Raw genomic sequence first — 23,602 nt, forward strand, 5'->3', positions numbered from 1 at the left:
CGTTGTTAGACCTCTTCCATTTGAGAATTATCGAGGCCACTAGGAACCTTCAATGGAGCAGAAATGTTTTCGTACCCTTCCTGAGATCTGTGGCTTGACACAATCCTGTCTCTGAGCTCTGCAGGCAGTTCATTCCGCATCATGGCCTGGTTTTTGCTCTGATATGCATCTCAGCTGTGGGACCTCACATACCTACAGTTGTGTGCCTTTCCAAATCATGTCCCAGCAATTGAATTTACCACAGGTGGACTCCAATCAAGGTGTATGAACATCTTAAAGATGATCAAGAGAAATGGGAGGCCCATGAGCTGAATTTCAAGTGTCATAGCAAAGGGTCTGAATACTTATGTCAATGTGATATTTAAAAATATCTGTTTTCACTTATAGGATCCTGAGTGTAGATTGATGAGGGATTTTTTTTTTAGTTTATTTTACCATAAGGCTGCCTGCATCATAACCATATGAACACACTTAAGGGGTCTGAATACTTTCTGAACGCACTGTAGCTTCAGGTTGTGCAGAGGCCAGCGATCCCACTACGATTTCTTCAGAAACTGCACTTCTAGTTGGCAAGAACATGCTGAACAATTTTAGACAAACCACTAGAAACAGTGCTAGAAAAGAATCACTGTGTTTTGCAGGCAGGCTGCTGCTCTGACTCCAGTCCGGTAGGTGGAGGCGATGTCGCTACAAACTCGCAGACCATCTGCCAACACAAACAAGAAGAAGAAGAAGAAGAAGAAGAAGAAGAAGAAGAAGAAGAAGTAAAAACGAATCTGCTATTTAGTAGCTTAGCCCGACTGTGCCTCTAATTGTGTGAGAAATGTGAGGTTTACCAAATTTCGGACACATCCTCCACTTTAACTTCCACCATCTGCACACCATGGCGGACTATCGGTTTCTGTCGCATCTGGACTTATCGGCCGGGAGGGACTGTCGCTGTTTGTGTGGCTCTTGTTATTGTAGCTAGCGCTGCCGTTAGCCTGAATTAGCTAACACCGCTGCCTTCGTTCTCACCGCAGCCGATGTTGATTCATTGCTGCGGGGCAGTAATTAAAAAAAAACCCCGCAAAAACAAGGGAGCAAGTTGCTAACAGCTGACCTGAGTAATGTTTATGTTACGCTTCTTATCTCATTAGGTAACTGGCCTCAGACAGTATTTTAGGCAAGGTTTTTTTTTTTTTTTTTTTGCACTACAAGCTAACGTTATTTGACAAGTGAAATCAAAACATCCACCGCTGTTAAAATGTTATTACTAGCTACGGGTCTCCGACACGCCTGACCTGCCAGCAGCGGGAAGCGGCAGATAGCAGCCGCCGAGATGGCTCCCGGTCATCGCAACACATCTGTCTAACTTGTACGGCCGTGAAAGGGGGAATCATGTCGTGCAAAGCCGCCGCCAAGGACAAGAAGTCGAGCTTCAGCAAGAAGCTGTTCAGGCGAGGCTCCGTGCGCTCCGTGGGCAGTTTCATGAGCAGGGTCCTGAGGACACTGACAGCCTTATCACACTTTGGGTCTGAAGTGCAAACGGAGGATGACAAAGATGATGGTGGGTTTTCCACTTTTAAATCTGGAAGTAAAGACGTGCCCATGGAGGATGGGGACATGGGGGGATTCCTGTCTGGGGAGAGAGTCCCTGGAGTGTCAGGTCTCAAAAACCACGGGAACACCTGCTTCATGAATGCAATTCTGCAGTGCCTCAGTAACACGGAACTTTTTGCTGAGTACCTCGTCCTGGAGCACTATAAAGGCGAGGAGACGGATGAGGACAAGCCGAAGACAAACGGCGTACACCTGCAGAAGAAGGGTCCTCTGGCCAAAGGGGAGGTCACGGAGCAACTGTCAGGGCTTGTGCGGGCTTTATGGACGTTTGAGTACACCCCCCAGCATAGCAGGGACTTCAAGGTAAGAGTGACATGACAGGATCACAGGAGGCGAGACACTGACACGAGTGGACATTGATGATGGCTGCAGTACTGTTTTTCTGACAAATCAGAGAGTTAATCAGGGATTAAACAAACAACAGGCCTGCAAATGCCTGAAGAAAAGTCCCATAGGTGTAAGATTCACTTGTAAAAGAGTCGTGTAGGAATTTCTGCTTGTGAACTTTGTTGGTGCTACAAAAGTTAAGATACAGGTCGATTTTTTGGGGGGTACTTTACATGAGTAACATGTAAAGTTGCATGAGACATTGTGTTGTAAATTCATTCATTAGTTCTCTTGGAAAAACACCTTTGACAATGCATGTTGTATAAACACTGTACCTCGATCCGCTGCTAATGAAACATGACCAACTCAATAGAATAACAGAATAACTAGTGCAGTGATTGTGACCCAGCATGCATTGTAACCTGTGGGCCACACTGTTTGCAGAACGCTGTGTCAAAAAATGCCACGCAGTTTAAAGGGAACGCTCAGCACGATGCTCAAGAGTTTCTGCTGTGGCTGCTGGACAGAGTACATGAGGACCTCAACACAGTCAACCCCAACAGCAGGCTCCCAATAAAGGTGAGGCTGGAAGAGTGTTTGCACATTGCTTAACCATACGGTCCGTGATATATGCTGAAAATAATTATTGTAGTTTTTTTTAATTGAAGGGTTATTTTGCTACATTGCATTATATTTCATATGTGTTTAAGTAAATTGTGGTCACTCAGTTTAACTTATCTTTCCTTGTTTCCTTTTATTCCATGGGACTAGTTAATAACAACACAGGTTTCACACTAGCCTGTGAACCACATATTATTTCTGAATTATAAAGGTGAGTCATAAATCCTGCTTGTGTTTGTTCAGCCCCCCATTGAAGAAGATGACCAAAGCATAGAGGGGCCTTCTCCTCCCCTCTCCGCTGGGTCGTTCGTACAAGAACTGTTTCAGGCTCAGTACAGGTAGGCTTTCTGTCTTAATGTATGTTGTGTTATATCCATATTCTCTGTCTGCTATATTAAGAGGTGTAATTTTTCCAAACAGGTCTTCTCTCACCTGCCCACATTGCCAAAAGCAGAGCAATACGTTTGATCCCTTCCTCTGCATCTCCTTACCCATCCCACTACCACACACCCGGTGAGTGCACACCCGAGCTGTGCTATGCTATAGCTTTCAAAAAAAAATGTGCAGTATGTCTGTTCTACCTCTGTTTCTACAACCTGAGCAAACGTGTGTGTAGAAGTTCCTCAAAGGGGTGACACCTTTCACTGATGTGTGTATGAGTGCTGACAAGTTCACAAGGACCTGAAGCAAATACCAGTGTGCGGTCACAAAGGGAGGAATGTAACCTGGTTTGGCAGGGGTGTTGGGTGGGAGGGTGAGGGTTGCCGGAGGAGGAGTGCACACTTCAGATTTTTTAAACCAAAACAACAGTGTGTTCATTTTAGGCGTTTCTGCACTACGGGAAATAAAGAGGAAGGAAATACTGCAAAATCTCGTGCTTTGTGTTGTTGTAGAGCAATTGTCAAGTTCTTCTCACGGTCAGAGAATAAGAAAATCAAACCATGCTTGCTCAGATAAACTACAAGAGTACACCTACTTTAATTCATGTTACCTTCTTTCTGCCAGGCCCCTGTATGTGACAGTGGTGTACCAGGGGAAGTACTCCCACTGTATGAGGATTGGAGTTGCTGTTCCTCTCAACAGCACTGTCTACCGCCTCAGAGATGCTGTGTCACGTGAGACCAAGATCCCAATGGACCAGGTGCTATTCTTGTCACTTATCAGCTCAGGGTCTGCCACAGCGAGACTATATTACTGGCACAGTGTTAGTTCAGTGTTCCTAAAGCAAGGTGTGCCTCGGAGCAGTAGTTTCTTATAAAGCCAGGTTTTTTTTTTTTTTTTTTTTTAAAGTGTGAGCTCAGTACGCAGTTGAGAGTAACTGATTTATAAACACATTTTTCCTTCAGGCTGCAACAACTGAGTTCTAACAGTGATTACAACTGGCAGGGTGAAAATGCCATGAGAGTAAATATATATATGACAGCTAAGCTGAGATGAGGAGTGATATTCAGATGACTGTGTTTATTTTGGAATAACAATGTGAAAACACTTACAGAAACTGGATACCATGAGTGGTACATATTTTTAAAATTTTCCCATGTTTTTTTCCTCTTTCAGTTTGTTTTGACTGAAATGTACTATGATGGGTTTCATCGTTCCTTTTGTGATGATGACGACGATCTGAACATCATTCAAGAGAGCGATTCCATCTTTGCCTTTGAGACACCAGAGACCTTCAAACTGGAAAACCTACGCACAAAAAGGGGTAAGACATGAATTTATGATGCATACTATTCTTCTTTTTTGAATTAAATGAACAGATCACAATTTATCTAGTCTTTTTCTATCTAATCACAGGAAGTCTTCTTGCAAACCTGAATCATAACAACTTGAAGTATGGGGCGGAAATCAGCAGGACTCCTTCGTTCATGCAGGGGGCCATGACTCCTGTAACTGCATCGCCCAATAAAAACCTGGGACCAGAAAAAATGATCCTTTTGGTGTGTAACAGAGCTTGTACTGGCCACCAAGGAAAGAGGTACTACAGTCAGATTACTTTCTTTCTTATCATTGCAACACAATTGGTAGTTACCCAAAATGGTAATGGACTAATGGGCGTGGTTATGAAGCCCTCCAGAGAAACTGATGACTGCTAATGGAACCATATTATGTTGTTTTAGGTTCGGCCTGCCTTTTGTTCTGTACATGGAGCGCACCGTGACCTGGGATGCTCTACAAAAAGAGATCCTGGAGAAAATGCGTCATCTTTTGAGACCTGGGGTCTACATTCAGGTAGGAAAACGAAACAAGCAGTCAGCCTGTTCTCTACACCGACTGTGCAGGGAATGTTTTTAATGCCGCACATGGTGTGAAGCAGTTTAAAAACTGGACGGACAGATGGATATGAACATTTCTATTTCAAGTATGAGCCTTCATAAAGAGGGAAATCAGTTACATTTCTGTTTTTTTCTACTAGCACATTGTTAGTGAGCCACATGTAAATAATGTGTGTGTGTGTGTGTGTGTGTGTGTGTGTGTGTGTGTGTGTGTGTGTGTGTGTGTGTGTGTGTGTGTGTGTGTGTGTGTGTGTGTGTGTGTGTGTATGTGTGTATGTGTGTAGGTGGGACCCTTCAGTCTTCGGGTGGTTGGCGTTGTTGGTATAACCTACCTCCTCCCCCAAGATGAGCGACCACTGTGTCACCCAACTGTGGAAAGGTCAGTTCTGTTTTATATAACATATAACGTATATTTTATATACTGTTTAATTACAGCTGTATGACTAAAAATGTGTATTGCACTTACTTTTGAATAATAGGACATTTTGAGTTTTTGTAGCAATTGCACAAGTGCATCTGTCTTACCATTGTGAGTGTGTGTATGTGCATGGAGTATTTGCTTTCCCAAATCTCTGGCTATTTACACTTTGCCTGTCACTGGCTGTAGACACAGGCAATATGATTTGAATATTGCTAGGTAAATATACACACTCCTTTATTTTCCATCTTGATCTTTATGGCTTCCAACAGAGCCAACAAGACATTTTATCCAGTGGGATGCAGCCAAAGAAAAGCAGGCCTTACACAGGGTGTGAAATCAGATCGTTTGTAGTATAGTAGCTCAGTCATTTTAGCTAAACTATACCTCGTTTTCAAAAAGGCGAATCGCCTATGCCCAGCTGTATTCATGTCCGTGTTGTAGCTCAGCATTAATGTCAGTGAAAGGTGAAAATGAAGTAGGTGGAAGTCAAAGTAAACAGTATATGTACATGTGCACACAAACGTAAAGACAAGCATAATATTTGCTCGTGGGTTGAGTTTAAGATTATATCCATCTCAGCCTTTAAGCTTCTCTTCTCACACATATGCCATTAGCCGTGTTTGTCTCACAGCCCTGGTTAGATGACATGTCCTGACACGATTCTGGCTGTTTGTTAAAAATGCCAGTTTAGCGAGTTTGGCTTAAAACCTACATAATAAAACAAGTCACAACATTGCTGAGCCATTAAGAGGCATAAATCAAAGTGACATCAGAGCTGTATTGTTCATTACTGTGACTGATCAATAGGTGCTTTCATGACAACTAAAATGTCTCAGGATATGTTGTTGCCTGTCGTGAGCACAATCCTATAGCCTCAAGCTGAAGCTGCTACAGCAGACATGTTTACAAACTTTAAAGTTATGTGTGTTCTTTAAGAGGAACCAGATTATTTCATATTGGATTAACCCATCCTCTAAAGTAATTTCCTCACACTGATTATCTCTTTGCATGTAATTGCTTTTGGACTGTGAAGCAAGCAGCTTTGTCCAGAAAAAGCTTTTCTGAACCTACAGTGACATAAATGAGTGAGGTATAAATTTCTTTCCGTTACAGAGCATACAAGTCCTGTGGACAAGGGGGACCGCCACATGTGAAGATAGTGGTAGAGTGGGACAAAGAGACCAAGGACTAGTGAGTGAAAAATATTTAATATTTGCTGGACTTCTGTTTTATTTTATCTGCAGAATGTTTGTTCTGCACAGAAGGAAAGACATTTGTTTGCTGTAATCTTCACTGGGAACAAGATATAGCATTTCAGAAAGATGGACTGTTACATGGAGAATTGTTAATTTGAGAGACATGCACACACCAAACGACATTGGTGTTCATTTGGAAGAATGGGTTAAACCACTCATTTTAATAACCTGCCATGTGGACACCGATTGTGTAATTTACTGTGATTTTTATTGAAGGTGATTCATTAGCAGGAAGGCTAACAAGCCTAGCTCTATAAGCAATTACATTGAAAGCACAACTGAAATGACAGAACCAGCTTCAATGTTCAGTACTTAATATCATGAAAGAATATACCTGAACCTGACAACTGTGTGTGTCAGACAAAACATCAGCAGTATGACATATTGAACCAAAGCGTCAGCCCCATCTAACAGACAAAAATGTTGCCAATGATCCTGAAGTGGTTATTCATGTTATCAGATACTCACATCTGTGTCTCAACTTAGTGTTATTGCTCATTGGCTTAGATTGGACGACTTACAGTCACAAAAATAAGCTTGCCCACGCACGACTGCACCTTCATCTGCCAGTTGAAGGTGTGGCAACACTTCAGTAAAATCGATGGTGACATTCGTTGCAATGTGCAGGATTTCTGACAAGAGAAAAGACAAGTGAAGTCAAGTTTAGCAACACATCAAACTTAACAAGGCTTAAATGTGCAGCAGGTACCGCCCACTATTTTCCCATAACTCCTGTCCTTTCACATTATTTCCTTTTTAGAAAATAAACTTTATTAATCTACAAGCAAATGTGCTTTGAAGCAGTTGTTGTTCTAACACAAGCAAACACCAGAGTCCGTAGTTCCCACCAACACAATCAACGACATGTCTGCTCTAATTTCCTCACTTAAGCCAATAACCTTGTTGTGTGGTTAACACACACACACACACACGCGCGCGCACACACACACGCGCGCCTTTGTTTGTGAAATGCAGGTCACAGCTTCCTCAGAAATCATGGGTTGATGAAAGTTTTTTTTACTTTAGTGTTTTATGTTGGCACTTGTGAGGCACACAAAGATGCCTTTATATAGTTAATATTTGTGCAAGTATTGTTTGAGCTGCTGTTAAAAGCCTTTTTCAGTGCTGCTGCACCACAGGGGGAGAACTGGTATTGCAAGACATACTTCACAGTTTCATAGGATTATCATCAAAAGTATTTATTTTTATAAGTATAATATGTTATTTTAAATGAGAAACTGATTATGATAACATGTTAAACAATGAAATCATCTGCCTTAGTTAATGAAATACCTTAATATAGGAAACAGTTTGACCAGATGCTCTGATCGTCTCATGACTAAGCTGCTGAATGAATGTGTGACTGTGCTTCATGCTCCCGCAGTCTGTTTGGACACACTGAGGAGGAGTACATTCCTGATGCTGAGAGTGTGTATCTGCACAGAGAACATCATCATCAGCCGCAGGCCTGCACCCTCGCTCAGTGCTTTCAGCTCTACACTAAGGAGGAGCAGGTAACACTTAGACCAGACATGTAGTGGGTGCACGCACAGTCGATTGCTGCAGAGTCAGTAGTGTGACATTAGAAAATAAATCTTAGATTCGCCCTTGCACATATCATGGGATGAGTATATTTTGAAGGGTGGCCTCCTCCCTGCAGGATTATTATTCTTCTCCTAAAGTTCAAAAAGCCTTTCACCCGCTGAGGTTTTACTGTGGATGTGACTCCTGACGCTATGTTTGGAACAAACTAGAAATTCTGGGCACAGACCTACATATACATTGTGGTTGAACTCGCCTGCGAAGAATAGAGAGGAGTGAGAGGAAAACTTCGGGCCTCATCCTGTGTGAGGTCTGCTTTATAAGCAGTGTGGTTAGGGCTCGTTCTTGATGGCTGCTGCTTGGGCTGTGTGTGTTACAGCTTGCCCCAGACGATGCCTGGCGCTGTCCCCACTGCAAGCAGCTGCAGCAGGGCCGCATCAAGCTCAGCCTGTGGACCCTGCCGGATGTGCTCATACTGCATCTCAAGAGGTTCAGACAGGTACTTCAGCTCATCTAGACACTGTTTGAATGGAAATTCGAGCCCATGTGCACTCATTGATTATCAAGAACATGCTGTTGTTGGGGATTAAACTGAAAGTAGCAGCTAAACGGGAATCGTTCATTAAGTGCTGATGTGTTTCTGTGTCTCGTTCTCTCTTTCAGGAGGGCGACCGCAGGGTGAAGATGCAGAACATGGTGAGATTCCCATTGATGGGCATGGACATGGCACCTCATGTGGTTAAGAGGAGTCAGAGCAGCTGGAGTTTACCTTCCCATTGGTCGCCATGGAGAAGACCGTACGGCCTGGGAAGAAACCCTGATGACTACCTGTATGACCTGTATGCTGTGTGCAACCACCATGGGAATATGCACGGAGGCCACTACACTGGTAACACAAAAAATTTAGGCAGTTTGAGGGTTACATACAAAAATGGTCAGAAAATCTTGAAATCGTCATCCATTTTTAACCCATTGTTTTCTTCCTGCTTTGTGCTTACAGCTTACTGCAAGAACTCCATTGATGGCCAGTGGTACTGCTTTGATGACAGCGAGGTTTCGCCAGTAGCTGACGATGACGTGTGTCAGCAGACGGCCTATATACTCTTCTACCAGAGGAGGACAGCTATTCCCTCCTGGTCGGCCAACAGCTCTGTTGCTGGTCAGAATTAATTTCCCACTGTCTGTCTATATCTACTATATTTCCAGTCATATTATGATAAAGACTGGTGTGAATGTAAAATCTAATTTTATTGCAGTATTTGCATGAACAAAGGTATACCACATTGTGAACTGGGAAGAAACTAACATTGTAATGTATTATAATGTGGAGATTGATCTCGCCGTTAAGCACTGCGCTTTAAAACATGGGAACAGGACAGCTTGTAAAACCAATGTAAACATCTTAATGTGATTATTTTTATTCTCCTTTTAGGGAAGCTAGTCACATTATTAGAAGAAAACTAGATAGTATGCCTCACAAAGTCTCTAAACCTTTAAAAGAAACTACAGTTTTTATGGTGTTTTACACAGGTTCCACCAGTTCATCCCTGTGTGACCATTGGATCAACAGGCTGCCTGGTAGCAGGCCTGCTAGCTTGGCCTCCGGAGCCTCGTCCAGACGCACCTCTCTGGCTTCTCTGGCTGAGTCAGTGGAGTTTCCAGTCGAACGCAGTGAGGATGATGGTGAGACAGATGCTGATATTTGTTTTCCTTTAAATGTTTTTGATATTACAGGTGTCAGATTGTAGCTCTTTGTGTCGGTGCTTCATTTATATTTACATTACATGCACATGAACTCCCGCTGTCATCCTCACTCATATTTTTGAAGTTTAAAGAGTTCAAAGCTTTTGATCTTGAATTTTTCAGATGCAACGACATGTTAAAATAATCCCATTCCTAATTCCACCCACCCAGTAAATCAGACCAGACTTCTTTTTTAAACCTGGGAGAGCAAAACCAGAAAAAAAACAATGTATGTACTGCAGACCAGCGGTTATAGACCTAAATAAAGAAAAGAAATGGCTACATAGATACAGCTTTGCTTATATTGTTGCTCAATGTATTCCACAGTAAAATAAGCAACACAAAACCTTGTACCAAGAGTGTACTGTAATACTCCTTCCACTAACAATATTTTTTTTGGAATCAAAAGATGCCATTAATTCTTTCCAGAGTTGTTTAAAATCACCCCACGCCCCCCACAAATGTTAATGAGATCAAAGCAGAATCACTATTGGCTTGGAGGAGGCAGAAAGTGACTGGACATATGTCACATCTGACTGGGATGAACAAGACAAGACACTCAGCAGAGTGGGAAACCTTAAATTCCAAGTGAATCCAAAGTGAGGCAGATGTTGGCCCGAGCTGCTGTTTGTGGTTAATATAAATGTAGGCTTTATGTAACCCTCCAGAATACAGGGTTAGCATCATCGCAAAAATGCTGGCCAGGCAAACTGGTGTTTAACTGTGGCTTTCACAGATCTCACTATGGTTAATGCATCCAAATTACGTAATGCATTTGCAGTTTTTTTTTTTTTTTTTTAAATAAGAGGGAAAACATTTTTGTGAGATCTAATAATAATGGTTGTCATTATTAACTCATTATTATGTCATGAGTAGTCATTATTTACTCTTGTATTAATGTATTTACACATACTTGGGTTTATCGCAGTTATTACTTTTGGCACAAATTAATTAATTAGTTTTCAGCTCTTTTAGTGAGTGGGAGTACATGAACATGCACGCACACAATGCAGCAGTCAACTAGTAACACATGAGCTGAAGAGAGAGCTTATGTTTCTCCAGGTCTAGTGCTAGTTCTGTGTTAGCTGCACAGTTCAGAAATGCAGAAACACTGTTGTGCACTGGTCATGCACGGATGCAGTCAAAGGTGTAAATCAATACAACTATTGATTGTTATATAAAACAACAACTTGCACATCATGATTATGCAACATTAAGCCATGTTAGTCTGCAAAATCCAGGCTGTGGAAAAAGTTAAGACATATGACAGGTTCGAGTTTTCTCGTGCCATGTTGCAGTAATTTATTTTTAATAGCAGTGTTTTCTGCATTATGTTCTAGCTGAGCTTCCTTAACAAAAACTACTCTTCTTTCTCAAATGTTAACTTGTATTTAGGAGGATTCTCCGTCCGCCCTTTTGTGAGGAGCATTCAGCGTCAGAGCTTGTCCTCCAGGTCGTCCATTGCTAGTCCTTTAGCCTTCAGCGACAGTGGGATGAAGCCGTCTTGGTCTCTCTCTGCGAAGCTGCATATGAGATCCAACTCGCCCTCACGTTTCTCCCTTGACTCCAGATGTTCACCTCCTCTAGAGAGAATAGGAGAAGCCTGTGATGACAAGGTTTCCACGTCCTGTTTTGGCAGCTATAGTAGACATGAACGCTACTTTGGCAGCAGGACTCCCTTGTCAATGATGGAGAGCAACTTCAGTGACCACGACAACAATAAAAGGTTCCTAGACATGATGTACTGCAGGGCTCCCACTCTAGTGGAAAAGAAGACCACCAAAAATGAGCCAACTGAAAACAACAACCAGATTACAGCTATAGACCAAAACATACTTCCTGCCCAAGCAACTCCCTCCAAGGAGCAGAAGCGTAAGAGCAGCATTGGAGGATTTGGCTCCAAGGCAGAAAGCACAGGCTCCGCAAAGACCTCCAGCAAAGTGGAGCAAGAGAAAACTTCCAAAAAACGTTTGTGCTCGACCTATAAGACCTCTACCTCCGAGACGTCTTCCAGCACACCCGTGAAAGGCAAGAAGCTGAGCAATACTAAAGAAAAGAGTGTAACTGCCAAGAAAGGCACCTCAACACCCAGTGGGACTCCCTCCAAAACAAAGGAGGCAACTCAGCCTCCAGAGGCAACGCCACAACACAAGCCCTGTGTCCGCTCCACACCTCAGTCCTCAGCTTCCCCCTCGCCAACTGCAAAGAAGAGTTCCAGTGTCACAGAGAAAGGCGCCACGAGTACTCGCAAACGTCTGGTAGAAAGGAGCTACAGCAGAGATTCTATGCACACTAGCCCTCTGGTCGACAGCCTCCGAGGCAGCTTGGTGGGTCGCTCCTCGCTCTCTAAGAGTGGGGAAACTAATCGGCCCGAAAGGAGATCTGTGAGGAGCTCCAGCAGCAGCTCTTCTGTCACCAGCCTGCGCTCACCAAGTGTGTCCACCAGAGACCTGCAGCGCAGCAGCAAGTCTGAGGAAAAAGGCTTGTCTTTCTTCAAGAGCGCCCTCCGACAAAGGGAAAGCCGCCGGTCGGCTGACTTAGGAAAAAGCACCATGCTTGCCAAAAAGGCCTCAGAGAGGACATGCAAGCAAAATGGACAAGCCAAGGAGGTCGCTGGAGACGCTGTCTCCTCACAGACATCTATAGAGAATCGTGGAGGCGAGACAAAGTCAGAGACAAAGGAGTCTTCCAAGCCCTCCACCTCTCTCAGTCGCACCCTATTAGGCAAGTCCAAGTCTTCCACTTCTGAAGTAAGTCTCAAGTCTCCCGCAAATGGGAAGAAGCCACTTGAAAAGATGGCGTCTTCCCGAAAGCTCTCGTCAAGCATGCAATCTCCTGCACGTACAACACAGAGGCCTCAATGATATATCCAGAGTAGTCATATTGAACTTGCATATTGCAGCTATTTTCTTTGTGCCTAAGTTTCAGTGAGCATCATATGTATTTGTGAAGAGACACATTTTTGATGTTATGGTTTTGTACACTGATTTAAGATGTATGTGGCTTTGAGGTTTGAGTATTGGTGGTCAGCTTTGAGGTTTTTTCAATTTTTTTTATCTGTACTGGATAAAAAGTATTGGACTCCATTTGCATATTTGGGTGCCAAACATGTGCCTGGTATGGAGGGTACAGAAGCATGCCATATGCATTCAGCTGTGCAGCACAGCCTGTTTGACTGTGCGTTTTTGAGGCCTGTATGACAGCTGACAAAATTCCCTACTGGACTCTTGAGATCCAATTATCTTTCCTTCAGACAAGAGGCTTGTTATATCTTTGAAAAATATCCAGCTAGACAAACCTGATTTAAAATGCAGCAGCTTATACATTAAACAGTGAAGGGGATAAGAATCATTTTCATCTCGTATGCATCAGCAATGCATAGTTTAACTTGTGGAGTCACATTTTTTAACTTGTGTAGATTCAAATTTTTCAGGTTTGAGCTGGTTGTTGATCACTCACTGCTGTTCTGTCTGCATTTTAAACCCAATAACGGTGAGAACAGAATCATAACATCAATGATAGTCTCTGCACAAATACTGAGACAGAGTTGATATGCTCACACACACACACACACACACACACACACACAAACACACACATACACACAAACACAAAAGAGTTTCATTCCGAAATAGCTGTGGCTAAGCATTCATAGTGGTTTTATTGATTGATTTAAGCCGATCAAAGTGACCATTGTTTTTCCACACACATGCACACACTTTCTCCACTCACCTCATGCTGGTTGATAGTAATAGTGCGAGTGGTTTTTGCCTAAAGCTATGGAGAAAGACTTTACTAGACTTTATGTACTCATGAGTAATGTCACATTATACATCTTAAGAGTATCTGGGAACTAACAGAGCAGCAGTAGCAAAAAGAGTCTTTATCATAAACATTAGATGAACAGTTGTGAAATACAGAGGTGAAAGCAGGCCCTGGACCAAAACAGAAAAGAACCTGAGTTGAGAAAGAATTTGCATCAGTAAGGAAATTGAGACAAAAGTTTATTTTTGTTTATTACTAGTACCTTTTCGATAGAAATGTATTTTATTAAAATTCTTATTGAAGCTGCCATTTTTTTCCTCAAAGAGATGGTGTTTTGGAATGAAACCCTTTAAATTCAAAGTGTGTATATATATATATATATATATATATATATATATATATATATATATATATATATATATATATATATATATATATATATATATATATATATATATATATATATATATATATATGATAGATATAGTTGTGTCTGTACAAATATTGACATAAAGTAAATAGTATATAATCCATTTTTTCTCCTTTCCATGAGCAAGATGAAAATTATCTTAAGCACCTTTCAATGCTGTACATGGAAATTAATAATTGCCTTTGGCAACATAGTAGTCTACTACTGTATGCATCACTGAGTAGGAATGTTGTGTTGTTTGCACTTTGTATAGATAAAGTAGTTTTCTTTTACCCAGAACAGTCTCTCACACACACACACACACACACACACACACACACACACACACACACACACACACTCTGACTTAACGATGTTATCTCATTTTTAATATGCTGTCCGCTCATGACGTCAAGACATATCGTAAAGTAGTGTCAACAGGCCTTAGACTTGAAATGGTAAAAGGGTACATTCATCTCAACGTTTTAGGGGTCGTTTTAAAAAAAATCTCACCCCTTCACTACACCTGGTGCTGTAACAGACCACTGCTCCTCTGGCACTGATGTTTCTTAAACAAACATATTTTCAAACGCTGACGTTCAGAACTGTGACCACGCAGACTTCAGTGACCTAGAAACCTGTTGGTATAACCTATGGTACCTCAATGGAGAGGACAACACTTTGCCATTTTTTTTCCTTCATCAGGCTGAAACTGAATATTGATAATGAGCCATTTCATTCATCATCAAAAGACATTTACAGTATATTGTCTCTGAGCAGTTGTCCAAATCCGGATATCAGACACTGCATGGCATTATTAGTTTAGCAGTATAACAATAGAAGCAGAGGCAGGTCAGCGTCACTTCGGTTGTCATGATGCATGATTGGCCTCAAACTGAACAGCTTTACCAGTACAGAAGTAGCCCACCTTCAATTGCAATATTCATACATTAGATACCAGCAATAATGTATGTTTTCAGTGAATGAATGTGGATATGCCATTAAAAGCCAACCAATAGTGAACAGTTTTTTTTTTTTTTTCACTTTAAGCATTGACATAATCTTTGAATTACAGATTACAGTATTTCTCTCCACTGTTTCTCTGTAGCATCTACCAGGTTTACATTGGTTCTCAGATGGTTTCAGAGGAAATACCACTCAAGTTAAAGATTTAAGTATGTTATTTAAATGGCCCATGTGGGGTTTGAGCTGATTTGGCCAGAGAGGGTGAGCTGTATGCAGGGTAGTCACGTCACCTTTTTCTGCAGGCAGATGGATGGCAAGTGGAATGCTACAGTTTTCTAAGCAAAGTGAACTGTTCATCAGTGTACTGGTGGCAGGGAAAAAAAAAAAACAAACTTGAAGATTGTCTCAATCAGTTTACCTGCAAAGTTATGAGCACGATCGACACTTAAGTCCTCTGTGTACCCTCAGGACGTTTTCACCACTGTGTTCTGCACTGACTTAACATAGTGTGCTGTTCTATAGAGTTGTGGAAAAGTTATCTGCTGTAGACCTGTCAGCTCATCACTTTACTGGCAACCAGTCTCTAAAAACCTTTGTGGGATTACCATTAGAAATGGGCAGTGACTGTTGGGTTCAAACTTTAATGGACCATAGAAATAACATACTTACAGTTTCAATATGGTGGTTTTCCTGTAGCTGCTCTTTTCTACTTAACCTTGTGATCTATCAGGAACCTGTGCGTGGCACTTTGGGTCAGAGCAGGACAATTTAATGTAATTTTGGCTTTCACCGTCTTGTTTGCCTGTTGTAAAGTCTGTAATTAAGTTGTTGCGGCTTGTGTGCATTTTAGAGCTTGATCGTGTCCTTACACTTGCTAGAATTGCAGTTTATTGGATTTTTAATCCATTCATGTAGCCAAACCCCAGTGCATTAGAATGTGATGCCCCTTCACTTTAGACATTTTTATTTAGTTCTTAGGGGGCTTGTAGACAAGGATCAGTAAATAATGTGAGTCATTTGTGTATTGCTTATATACATAATTATATAATTTGAGATCAAATTGTATCCAACCCAACCTTTTGAGACTTTTTCTCCTGTACAGAACTAAAATCTGAAAGCTGCAGCATCCATAGCATTTTTGATCATAGCCACCACTTTGCCTACATTATTGTTTTGTTTTCACAGCATGTACGATGAGAAACGGTGGGTGAGACCCCAACAGCTGGCAGCTCATTCAGTAGCAAATTAGTGGTGTTGTACAGCCTAAATTCTTTAAATGTAGTATACTGCAGAGCTGAATGCCTGTGGTATCACTCTGTGTTAAGTTACAGGAACCTGCTGTCACTTAGTGACAAACCTTTTAAATCAGTAGCTTTCAATCATAAAAAAAAACAAAAAAACAAAAAACAAAAAAAACCTCCTTTAGGATTTTTATTTTGCCTTGACCATCAAACTAGTGGTAGAACAATAATCCAGTAATCATCTCATTGTGTGCTGCTCATCAGTTAGACTGGAAGTTGAGGTTTGAATGATCACTGTTCTCCATATGAGAAGTTTCCTACCCAGTTAATCCAAATACGAACCTGATGAAAGATGATGTCAAAAAACAAAAAAAAAAACAAAAACCTGTGTACAATGAAAAAGAAAACATTTTCCTCTCTCCTCATTCTTCACTGCAGTTATTCTGTTTCTTGTTTTTTGTTTTGTTAATGTACAGTCAATGTACAGAATTAAAAATGACTTAGGAATGCAGTATTGCATGAAAACGCTAATGCATGTATTTCATTGACTATGCAAGAGTCTGCAGCTGTGTACAGTAGAAAGCAGAGCATGGCTGGTATATTCCATCGCTTAATTTGCACACCATTCCAATATTTAGAAATTGTAAATTTACAGAGTATTTCATCTTTCAGGTAAAAGGATTAAACATGAAAATCTTGCCTATATGAAAATCTGTTTAATGCCATAATTACTTTTAGCATTCTACCATTTCATGTTTCTATTTTTGGATGTTTTTCCTCATAATTTTAAATTTTTTTTTTTTTTTTCTGCTGATCTGTGCTCTTTGGGTGCTCCTACCAAACTGGTAGGTTAATGTCTTTTTGTTTAATATTTACTGTTGTACACCAGCAGAGACAACACTATGGATACGATAATCTCTATGTGGTTACTAAATAGCCTCATGTATGTATGTTTGGATGTATGTATGTATTGTGAAAAGGCCTTCCATTAATTCACTTCAGTGATAAGTTTGTGAACCCCTGTTAAAATGTTCTCAGCTGCATCAAAGATGTGGTCACTCTCATATAAAGGCAACTCAAATTAATAAATATATATAGATATATATATAGCTAAATGCAATAAAGAAAGATAGTACATTTATAGTTTTATATTAAAATATGTAATGAACAATGACATGCAAATATAAATGTTGAGTTAATACTTTTTGTAGTATTTGTGCCACATCAGTCGTTTTAATCATGATGTGATTATTATTTTTTTATTCAAAGCAGGCTGTTTATTAGCAAACAAACAGCAACTTTAAAGCAGCGCTTCTCTTTTTTTTTTTCTGTTCTTACTGAGGACTGGTGAAGTGGATGTAAAACATTAATCACTCTCGTTGTTAAAATGCATACAGGCTTCCCTGCAGAACTTAATTAAGATTAGAGAATCCTGCGTTAGAGTTATTATTGTGACACAGTTGTTTTTGTTTACTTGTTGTTTAGAGAGTCACAAGAAGTTCCACTTTTTCAAGGTGAGACCATTAATTAATGATTTTATATGTTTGAGGAAGTATTTTGCCACTGAATCAAAGTTGCAACAACCACTGAACCTAAAATACAAACAAAAAAAAAAAACCTACATTTGAACCACACACTTAAGAGTCTTCAGATACTGTAGTACTACAGCAATACAGTCGTGTCCTTAACATTAAAAGACTCAGAAATACTAAAGTAGTTTGAGTTTTTGGGGTGAAATAGTTTTACTTTAGGGCAGATACATGAGGCTTCTTGAGGACATTTGTAAGATACAAACACTACAAACGGATGAAACTGGAACTTTTCAGCCTTAAGCAAAACAAGTTGTTGGTTAGTTTATGTATCTAGATGATACATTAACTAAAGAGCTGTGTAATGAATGAATGTCATGAGTCTCATTTTAATACTATTTTTATTATTATTTTTTTTTTAGGTTAACACTACAGTGCTAAATCCATAGCACGTCTGTACTTTGACCTTTTTGTCTTTTACTTATGCTTTTTTTTAATGTATCATTCTTAAAGCATTTTGTAAAATACAGTATGTTGCATTTATTGTGAATTGTTTCCTTATTTTCCTTGTTGCACCAGGTTCATGAGATTATTATTGACATCTGCATTGTCTGAACTGGCCTATTTTTTTGTTGTTAATTATTATGGCCTCTGTTCCAGCATTTGCCTGTTTTGTATTTTTATGTTTTAGTTTCAAGTTCAATAGACTGTGTCAGAGTCTTCTATGTTAATTTATTTCTCCTTTGTTTTCATATATGCACTTTTAATGTTTTTTTTTTTTTTTTTTTTCTCTAAAAAGACAAATGTGTATATACTTTGTTGGTTTACCCATGCAAGTACAAAATGAAAAATCTGATTAAAAATATTGAAAGTATTTGTCTGTGTAGTGTTGAGTTGAGTTAAACTTATTCCTACACTAGAGGGAGCTTTACTCTAACACATTGGCCCCGGCATGACTCCATACAGCACGCACTTGGATATCAGTCGTCCATAGAGACTCACTGATGCAGCATTAGAAAAATAACAGAACGTTGAAGTTCGTTTTTCAGACTGATTTGTGTCAGAAAAGCCTGTCGATCTCAGCTCGCGCCAGTAATGTGTGTAACCACTCATCAGTGGGTTTTCAGTTTTCAGATCTGCAACCGTCCACAATCTGCCTCCATAAAAACATTGATATTCTCACTGCTGTCACAAGTTGTATTGTAGCAGCGTGAGACGTGTTTTGAAGGCAATTTTACTTTAATGTTCAAAGATCCCCCTTTTATCCCGTTTTGGATCCAGTTGGCGCTGGGCAACCAAGTGCATGAGCACACAAATCTACTGCTTATTGTCTCGCTGCTGCAGAGACTGTGTATTATCCGAGACCTCAAGGCTGTGCAGTACATGAGCGGCTCTAAATTTCTGGGCAGGATTATTATTTCAAGCTTTTCCTGGCCGCACAGTCTAGAGGTGCAGGAGCTGCCATGTGCAGATGCAAGCATGTCTGAGCTCAGGTTTTTGCAGGGAGAAGGTGTCCACTTGACATCATCAAACACCAGTGGTAAAAAATTACTGTTCAGGTGAAAAGTGGGTGTCAGATTATTTTTGTTTTAATGAGCAATACTGTTGCAAGTCATGTTCCTGAGACTAGATTATGAGGCGTTATCATTTTTAGTCAATACTTTGTGCAAATAAGAGATAAGAGAGATGCATTTCTTTCAAGCAGGCGGGAGATAAAAAATGAGGTGCATAACAATGATGCTTCGGACGGTCTCCAGCAGCTTTGAGCCACTATTGATTCATCAACTGTTAATTATTATTTGATTGGTTACTCTGCCTTAAAATACAAAGATATTTCCCTTTCAGAGGTTTATATCTGCATGTATGTAATGTTAATGGATTAGTATTGTTAGTGATGCTTTAACATGAGAGTCGCATTTAAGTGCAGTTTCATCTTTTTTCATCAGTAAGAACCATTGCAGTTTACAGAAGATGTTGTGTTTTGTATGAAAAATCTGTCTGTATAATAACTAGTAACTATAGCTGTCAGATAAATGCATTTTCCCACTGATATGTAGTGAATTATAAGTACCAATCCAATACCACTACCTCAAAGTTGTACTGAAGTACTTGAGTAAATGTTACTTTCCGCCACTGTTAATCAGGAAGTCATTAACACTCTCCTTCTGATCAAGTAGTTGATCATTCATCTAGTCATTTTATTACTCAAGGATAAATTGCAATATAAAAAATGACCTTTTTAGAGGCCAGTAACAGCTTTTTCATTCTCCGTGGCAGAGGCAGCTTTCAGGCTTTTACAGTTCAATCTAACACATGAGTTCATGATGTGGATACATAACCATAAGCTGTTAAAATGTAGTTCTAAGTATTTCCATTGATTGTCCACTTGACATAATTTAACACCTCTACCTCTAGTGGGGAGTGAAAAAGAATCACTGTTCAGTGAAAAGTGGATGATTTTTGTTTTAATGAACAATGAAAATTGCAATTCCTGTTTGCTAGATTTTTTTTGGAGTATTTTCAGCCACTGTGTATTTTATTGGCATCAGCACATTGATTTATGCCATGAAACAGCACAGCCAGTCTGCTCTTGGCTGACAACCACCTTATGAACCTTTAGAAATGTCTTGGTAAGCAGAGGATGCCATTTACTCTCATTCTCCAGCGCTTTTAAATGGAGTCAAAACAGCGTCTTACTCCTCTCTCACGATAGTATCAGTCCCCCATGGTACAGTGGAGTTACTTTAGGAATTCGCCTGTGGTTTTATCTCCTTTGTCCCCTCTTTTGACTCCACCCTAGAGAGTGCAGAAAAATCCATAATTATTGATTTTAGAAGGCAGGAGAAAGCAGGTTGGAATTCAAGGGGAGGACCAGGGGAAGACAGAGACAGAGAGGTCCTCGCAGAGAGGTGTGAGACCCTAAGCATAATATGCATGTGCTGGCACAGCTAAAGGTCACCAACATGAACCTGTCTGTAACAACAGATTATAAAGTGTCCAGGCCTTACAGTTCCCGAGGTCTCGCATATAAAAGAAGAATGATGGCAGCTGTGAACGATGACGCTACCTCTTAACTGTAACTAATTCTAATCCATAAAGAGAAAGACAGGTCGTGCTCGTGTTAAATTAATTTCTTGAAAGACTCTGCTCCTATAGCAGGGCAACTGTTGGTGATTAAGCTCATAAATAGTGCAAGATTTAGCTGTTTTTCATGTCCGCTTCAAGTGGGAAATAATGTACCAATACTAAATCTGATGTAAAATCTGCTGCCACACTATCAGCCTTCATTTGTCATGTTCCTCCTTGTAGCAGCCAATTAGCTGCCTGTGTTCTGCTAGCTGCTGCTAGCTTCATCTCACATTCACTTTCACACTGCTTGTTTGTTACCCCCCCCCCCCCTCCTTTTTTTATTTATTTATTTTTTCCCCCTACCAGAGACCACTCAATCAACCTTCACAGGGTAATGTTCAAAGCGGGATGAGACAGCAGCAGACTTTCACTACAGAGAGGAAGGGCTGTTTGATTTCTATTGCAGGATTCGTCCGGGGGTCCGGTGGGTCACCGTGGCTGACAGTTTGGAGATTGATAGTTGAGATCTTTCCCAGGCGGAACAGTGTTGGACAACATGAGCAGTGATCCACGGCACCAGTGGAGTAGGGTGGAGGTGGGGCAGCTGCAGAAGTGGTGTATCCCTCAGTGATGTGTGTATGTATATGTGTATGTAGTCTTTTGGCTGAAGGCCATGTACCCCCTGTCATCAGGACTGCTGAACGCTACTCAGTACCTGCAGACTTAGATCTATGCACCTGGAGACCCGTCAATGGTTCAAGACGAGTGAAATTTCAAAGAAAATGGGGGGCTGTTGTTTTTTTCTTTTCTCCTCCTTTTTGGTTTCTTGTTTTCTTTATTGACTTTTTATTATTCTCTCCTGTCATTTCCTTCCCTTCTTTATCTAGTGTTCTCAGACAAAGCAAATACTCCAAGATTAGCACTGAGAGAAATCGTCACTCATCCTGATTTTGATCAGAGCCATCCGAATGGTGAGTTGATTTTAATATAGATGTGCACGCACATGGACATCCAATCACAATGCTGTTACGGTGGTGCACTGATTTCTCTTCTCTTATGAAAATAACACGCTTATGAAAAATGATTTGCTCAGTATCACAATAGTGATTTTAAAAGTTGATATTAGGGTCATGCTCCAGTTTAGTGTGTGTGTGTGTGTGTGTGTGTGTGTGTGTGTGTGTGTGTGTGTGTGTGTGTGTGTGTGTGTGTGTGTGTGTGTGTGTGTGTCTCCGCTCATTGTTTCACAGTCTTCAGATGCTTATCACTGAACTTAGATTCCTTGTAACTGATGCCGATCCACAAGATTTTGAATTATTTCAGCCAGTAGCTTGTTGCTGGAAATTGATATAAACAGAGAAACAATATGTTGTCATAACATCTGAAGTGTTTAATCATTAGCGCATATCAGAATATGAATATCTAAATATCTGAGTGTTGATATAACGGGAGCTTCATGAGAGGCAGAATACAAAGTCATTCTCTGGTGTCATTTTAAGCCCAGCTGTGTGGATGAGTGTGACTCCCAGGCCTTTTACAGCAGCAGCAGTATGAGTTTAATATTCCACTCCTCTGTTGTAATGCTTGTATGACCTGCATCAGACAGGTGTAATGACCCCGTGTACTGCTCATCAGATCTCTGCTGACAGTGCTTACAATTACTCTACTGATGACATGTGCTTGGCCAGATTCCCATCAAGGTGGGATAAAACATGAGAGAACCTGTCAGTGAGCAGGTCAACACCTGAGCGCTTCATCTGCATATATGAAGCGTATACATACAAACATTTTTGAAATACCAGTATGGAGATTATGTTTGTGAACCATTTCTTCAGACCAGGGTCCTTGTTTGTTTCCCCTGACAGATGCAGCTGCAGAGAAGAGAGAAAAAGTGACTGCATATATGAGATCCTACACGGTAAACCCACACTGCAGATCTTTTTTTCAGAGCTTTTGGAACATAGAAAATATCATCAAAAAAAAACTTGTTGAAAAAGGAGACTGCAAGAGCTCACAGTGGGACAGCACCAAGCGGCACCAAGCCAGGCAAGAAAAGCAAGCTGGCATTTTTAACATTGCATGAGAGAGTACAGCAGCATCATGGACTGCAAGGGGAACAGAATTGTCACATTTGAAAGCAACAAGTACCACTGCAGGATTAAGGAGGTGACACATCTGGAAATGGACCCAGTGGACCGTATAGAGGGATAATGGACCCACCAGCTCTCCCACACTTTGTAGACTGTGCTTAAAAGCTAGAAGTCACTATGTTGCCATTAAGCCACCTGTGACCGAAACTGTAAAAAGGTAACACACAGGTATAAGTACACTGCCCTATCTGAGAGTGAGCTTCTCTCCCCCTGACCAATGTCTGTTTAAATGTATATCTACTGGAAACTACACATTATTGGATTCACCGGTAAAAGGAAGAGAAACACCGCCTGACTCTTTCCACGATTGCCTCTCTACGGGAACAAAAGGCTTGAAGGAACCATATTTTAAAGAGGCTCGGCACTCATGAATCCTCTTTATCATGATACATGGTTTCATGAGCACAGCAGCTAATACGAATATAAAGCCAGATGCCCCCATAAGCTGTTTCACCATTATTTATTTATGAATGAATATTCTCCAACTGCTCTAATATGTCCTTGGGCTTATATGGAAATGGTCTAATGTGTTTGTTAAGCTTGGTCTGGGATTCTTTATTACCTGTCAAATTTCTAAAAGTAACACTTTATCATGTGGTTTTATTTCTGTTTCCTCCTCTTAAAGTGTGAGAAGCCGAATCTGACGGTGGATGATGGCTGAGCCTGCTGAGGCACTAAGAGCCACATA

The 23,602-nt window shown here is 40.7% G+C and overlaps 1 protein-coding gene across 1 annotated transcript; it reads left to right on the plus strand.

The window, feature by feature from the left end:
* The first annotated feature begins 289 nt into the window (after positions 1 to 289).
* usp31 (ubiquitin specific peptidase 31) lies at positions 290 to 13,935 on the plus strand. Its single transcript, XM_071470511.1, has 16 exons — positions 290 to 1,905; positions 2,374 to 2,508; positions 2,794 to 2,888; positions 2,971 to 3,063; positions 3,556 to 3,691; positions 4,108 to 4,255; positions 4,348 to 4,528; positions 4,671 to 4,782; positions 5,111 to 5,205; positions 6,361 to 6,438; positions 7,888 to 8,017; positions 8,425 to 8,544; positions 8,709 to 8,934; positions 9,046 to 9,204; positions 9,576 to 9,728; positions 11,184 to 13,935. Exons 1-16 carry the CDS (start codon positions 1,381 to 1,383, stop codon positions 12,650 to 12,652), a joined length of 3,855 nt encoding a protein of 1,284 aa, XP_071326612.1. The 5' UTR covers positions 290 to 1,380; the 3' UTR covers positions 12,653 to 13,935.
* Positions 13,936 to 23,602: the final 9,667 nt, after the last annotated feature.

This window comes from Trachinotus anak, unplaced genomic scaffold (genome assembly GCF_046630095.1).
Source record: "Trachinotus anak isolate AG129_WGS33_773 ecotype Australia unplaced genomic scaffold, CSIRO_AGI_Tana_v1 ptg000003l, whole genome shotgun sequence".
Taxonomy (NCBI): Eukaryota; Metazoa; Chordata; class Actinopteri; order Carangiformes; family Carangidae; genus Trachinotus; species Trachinotus anak.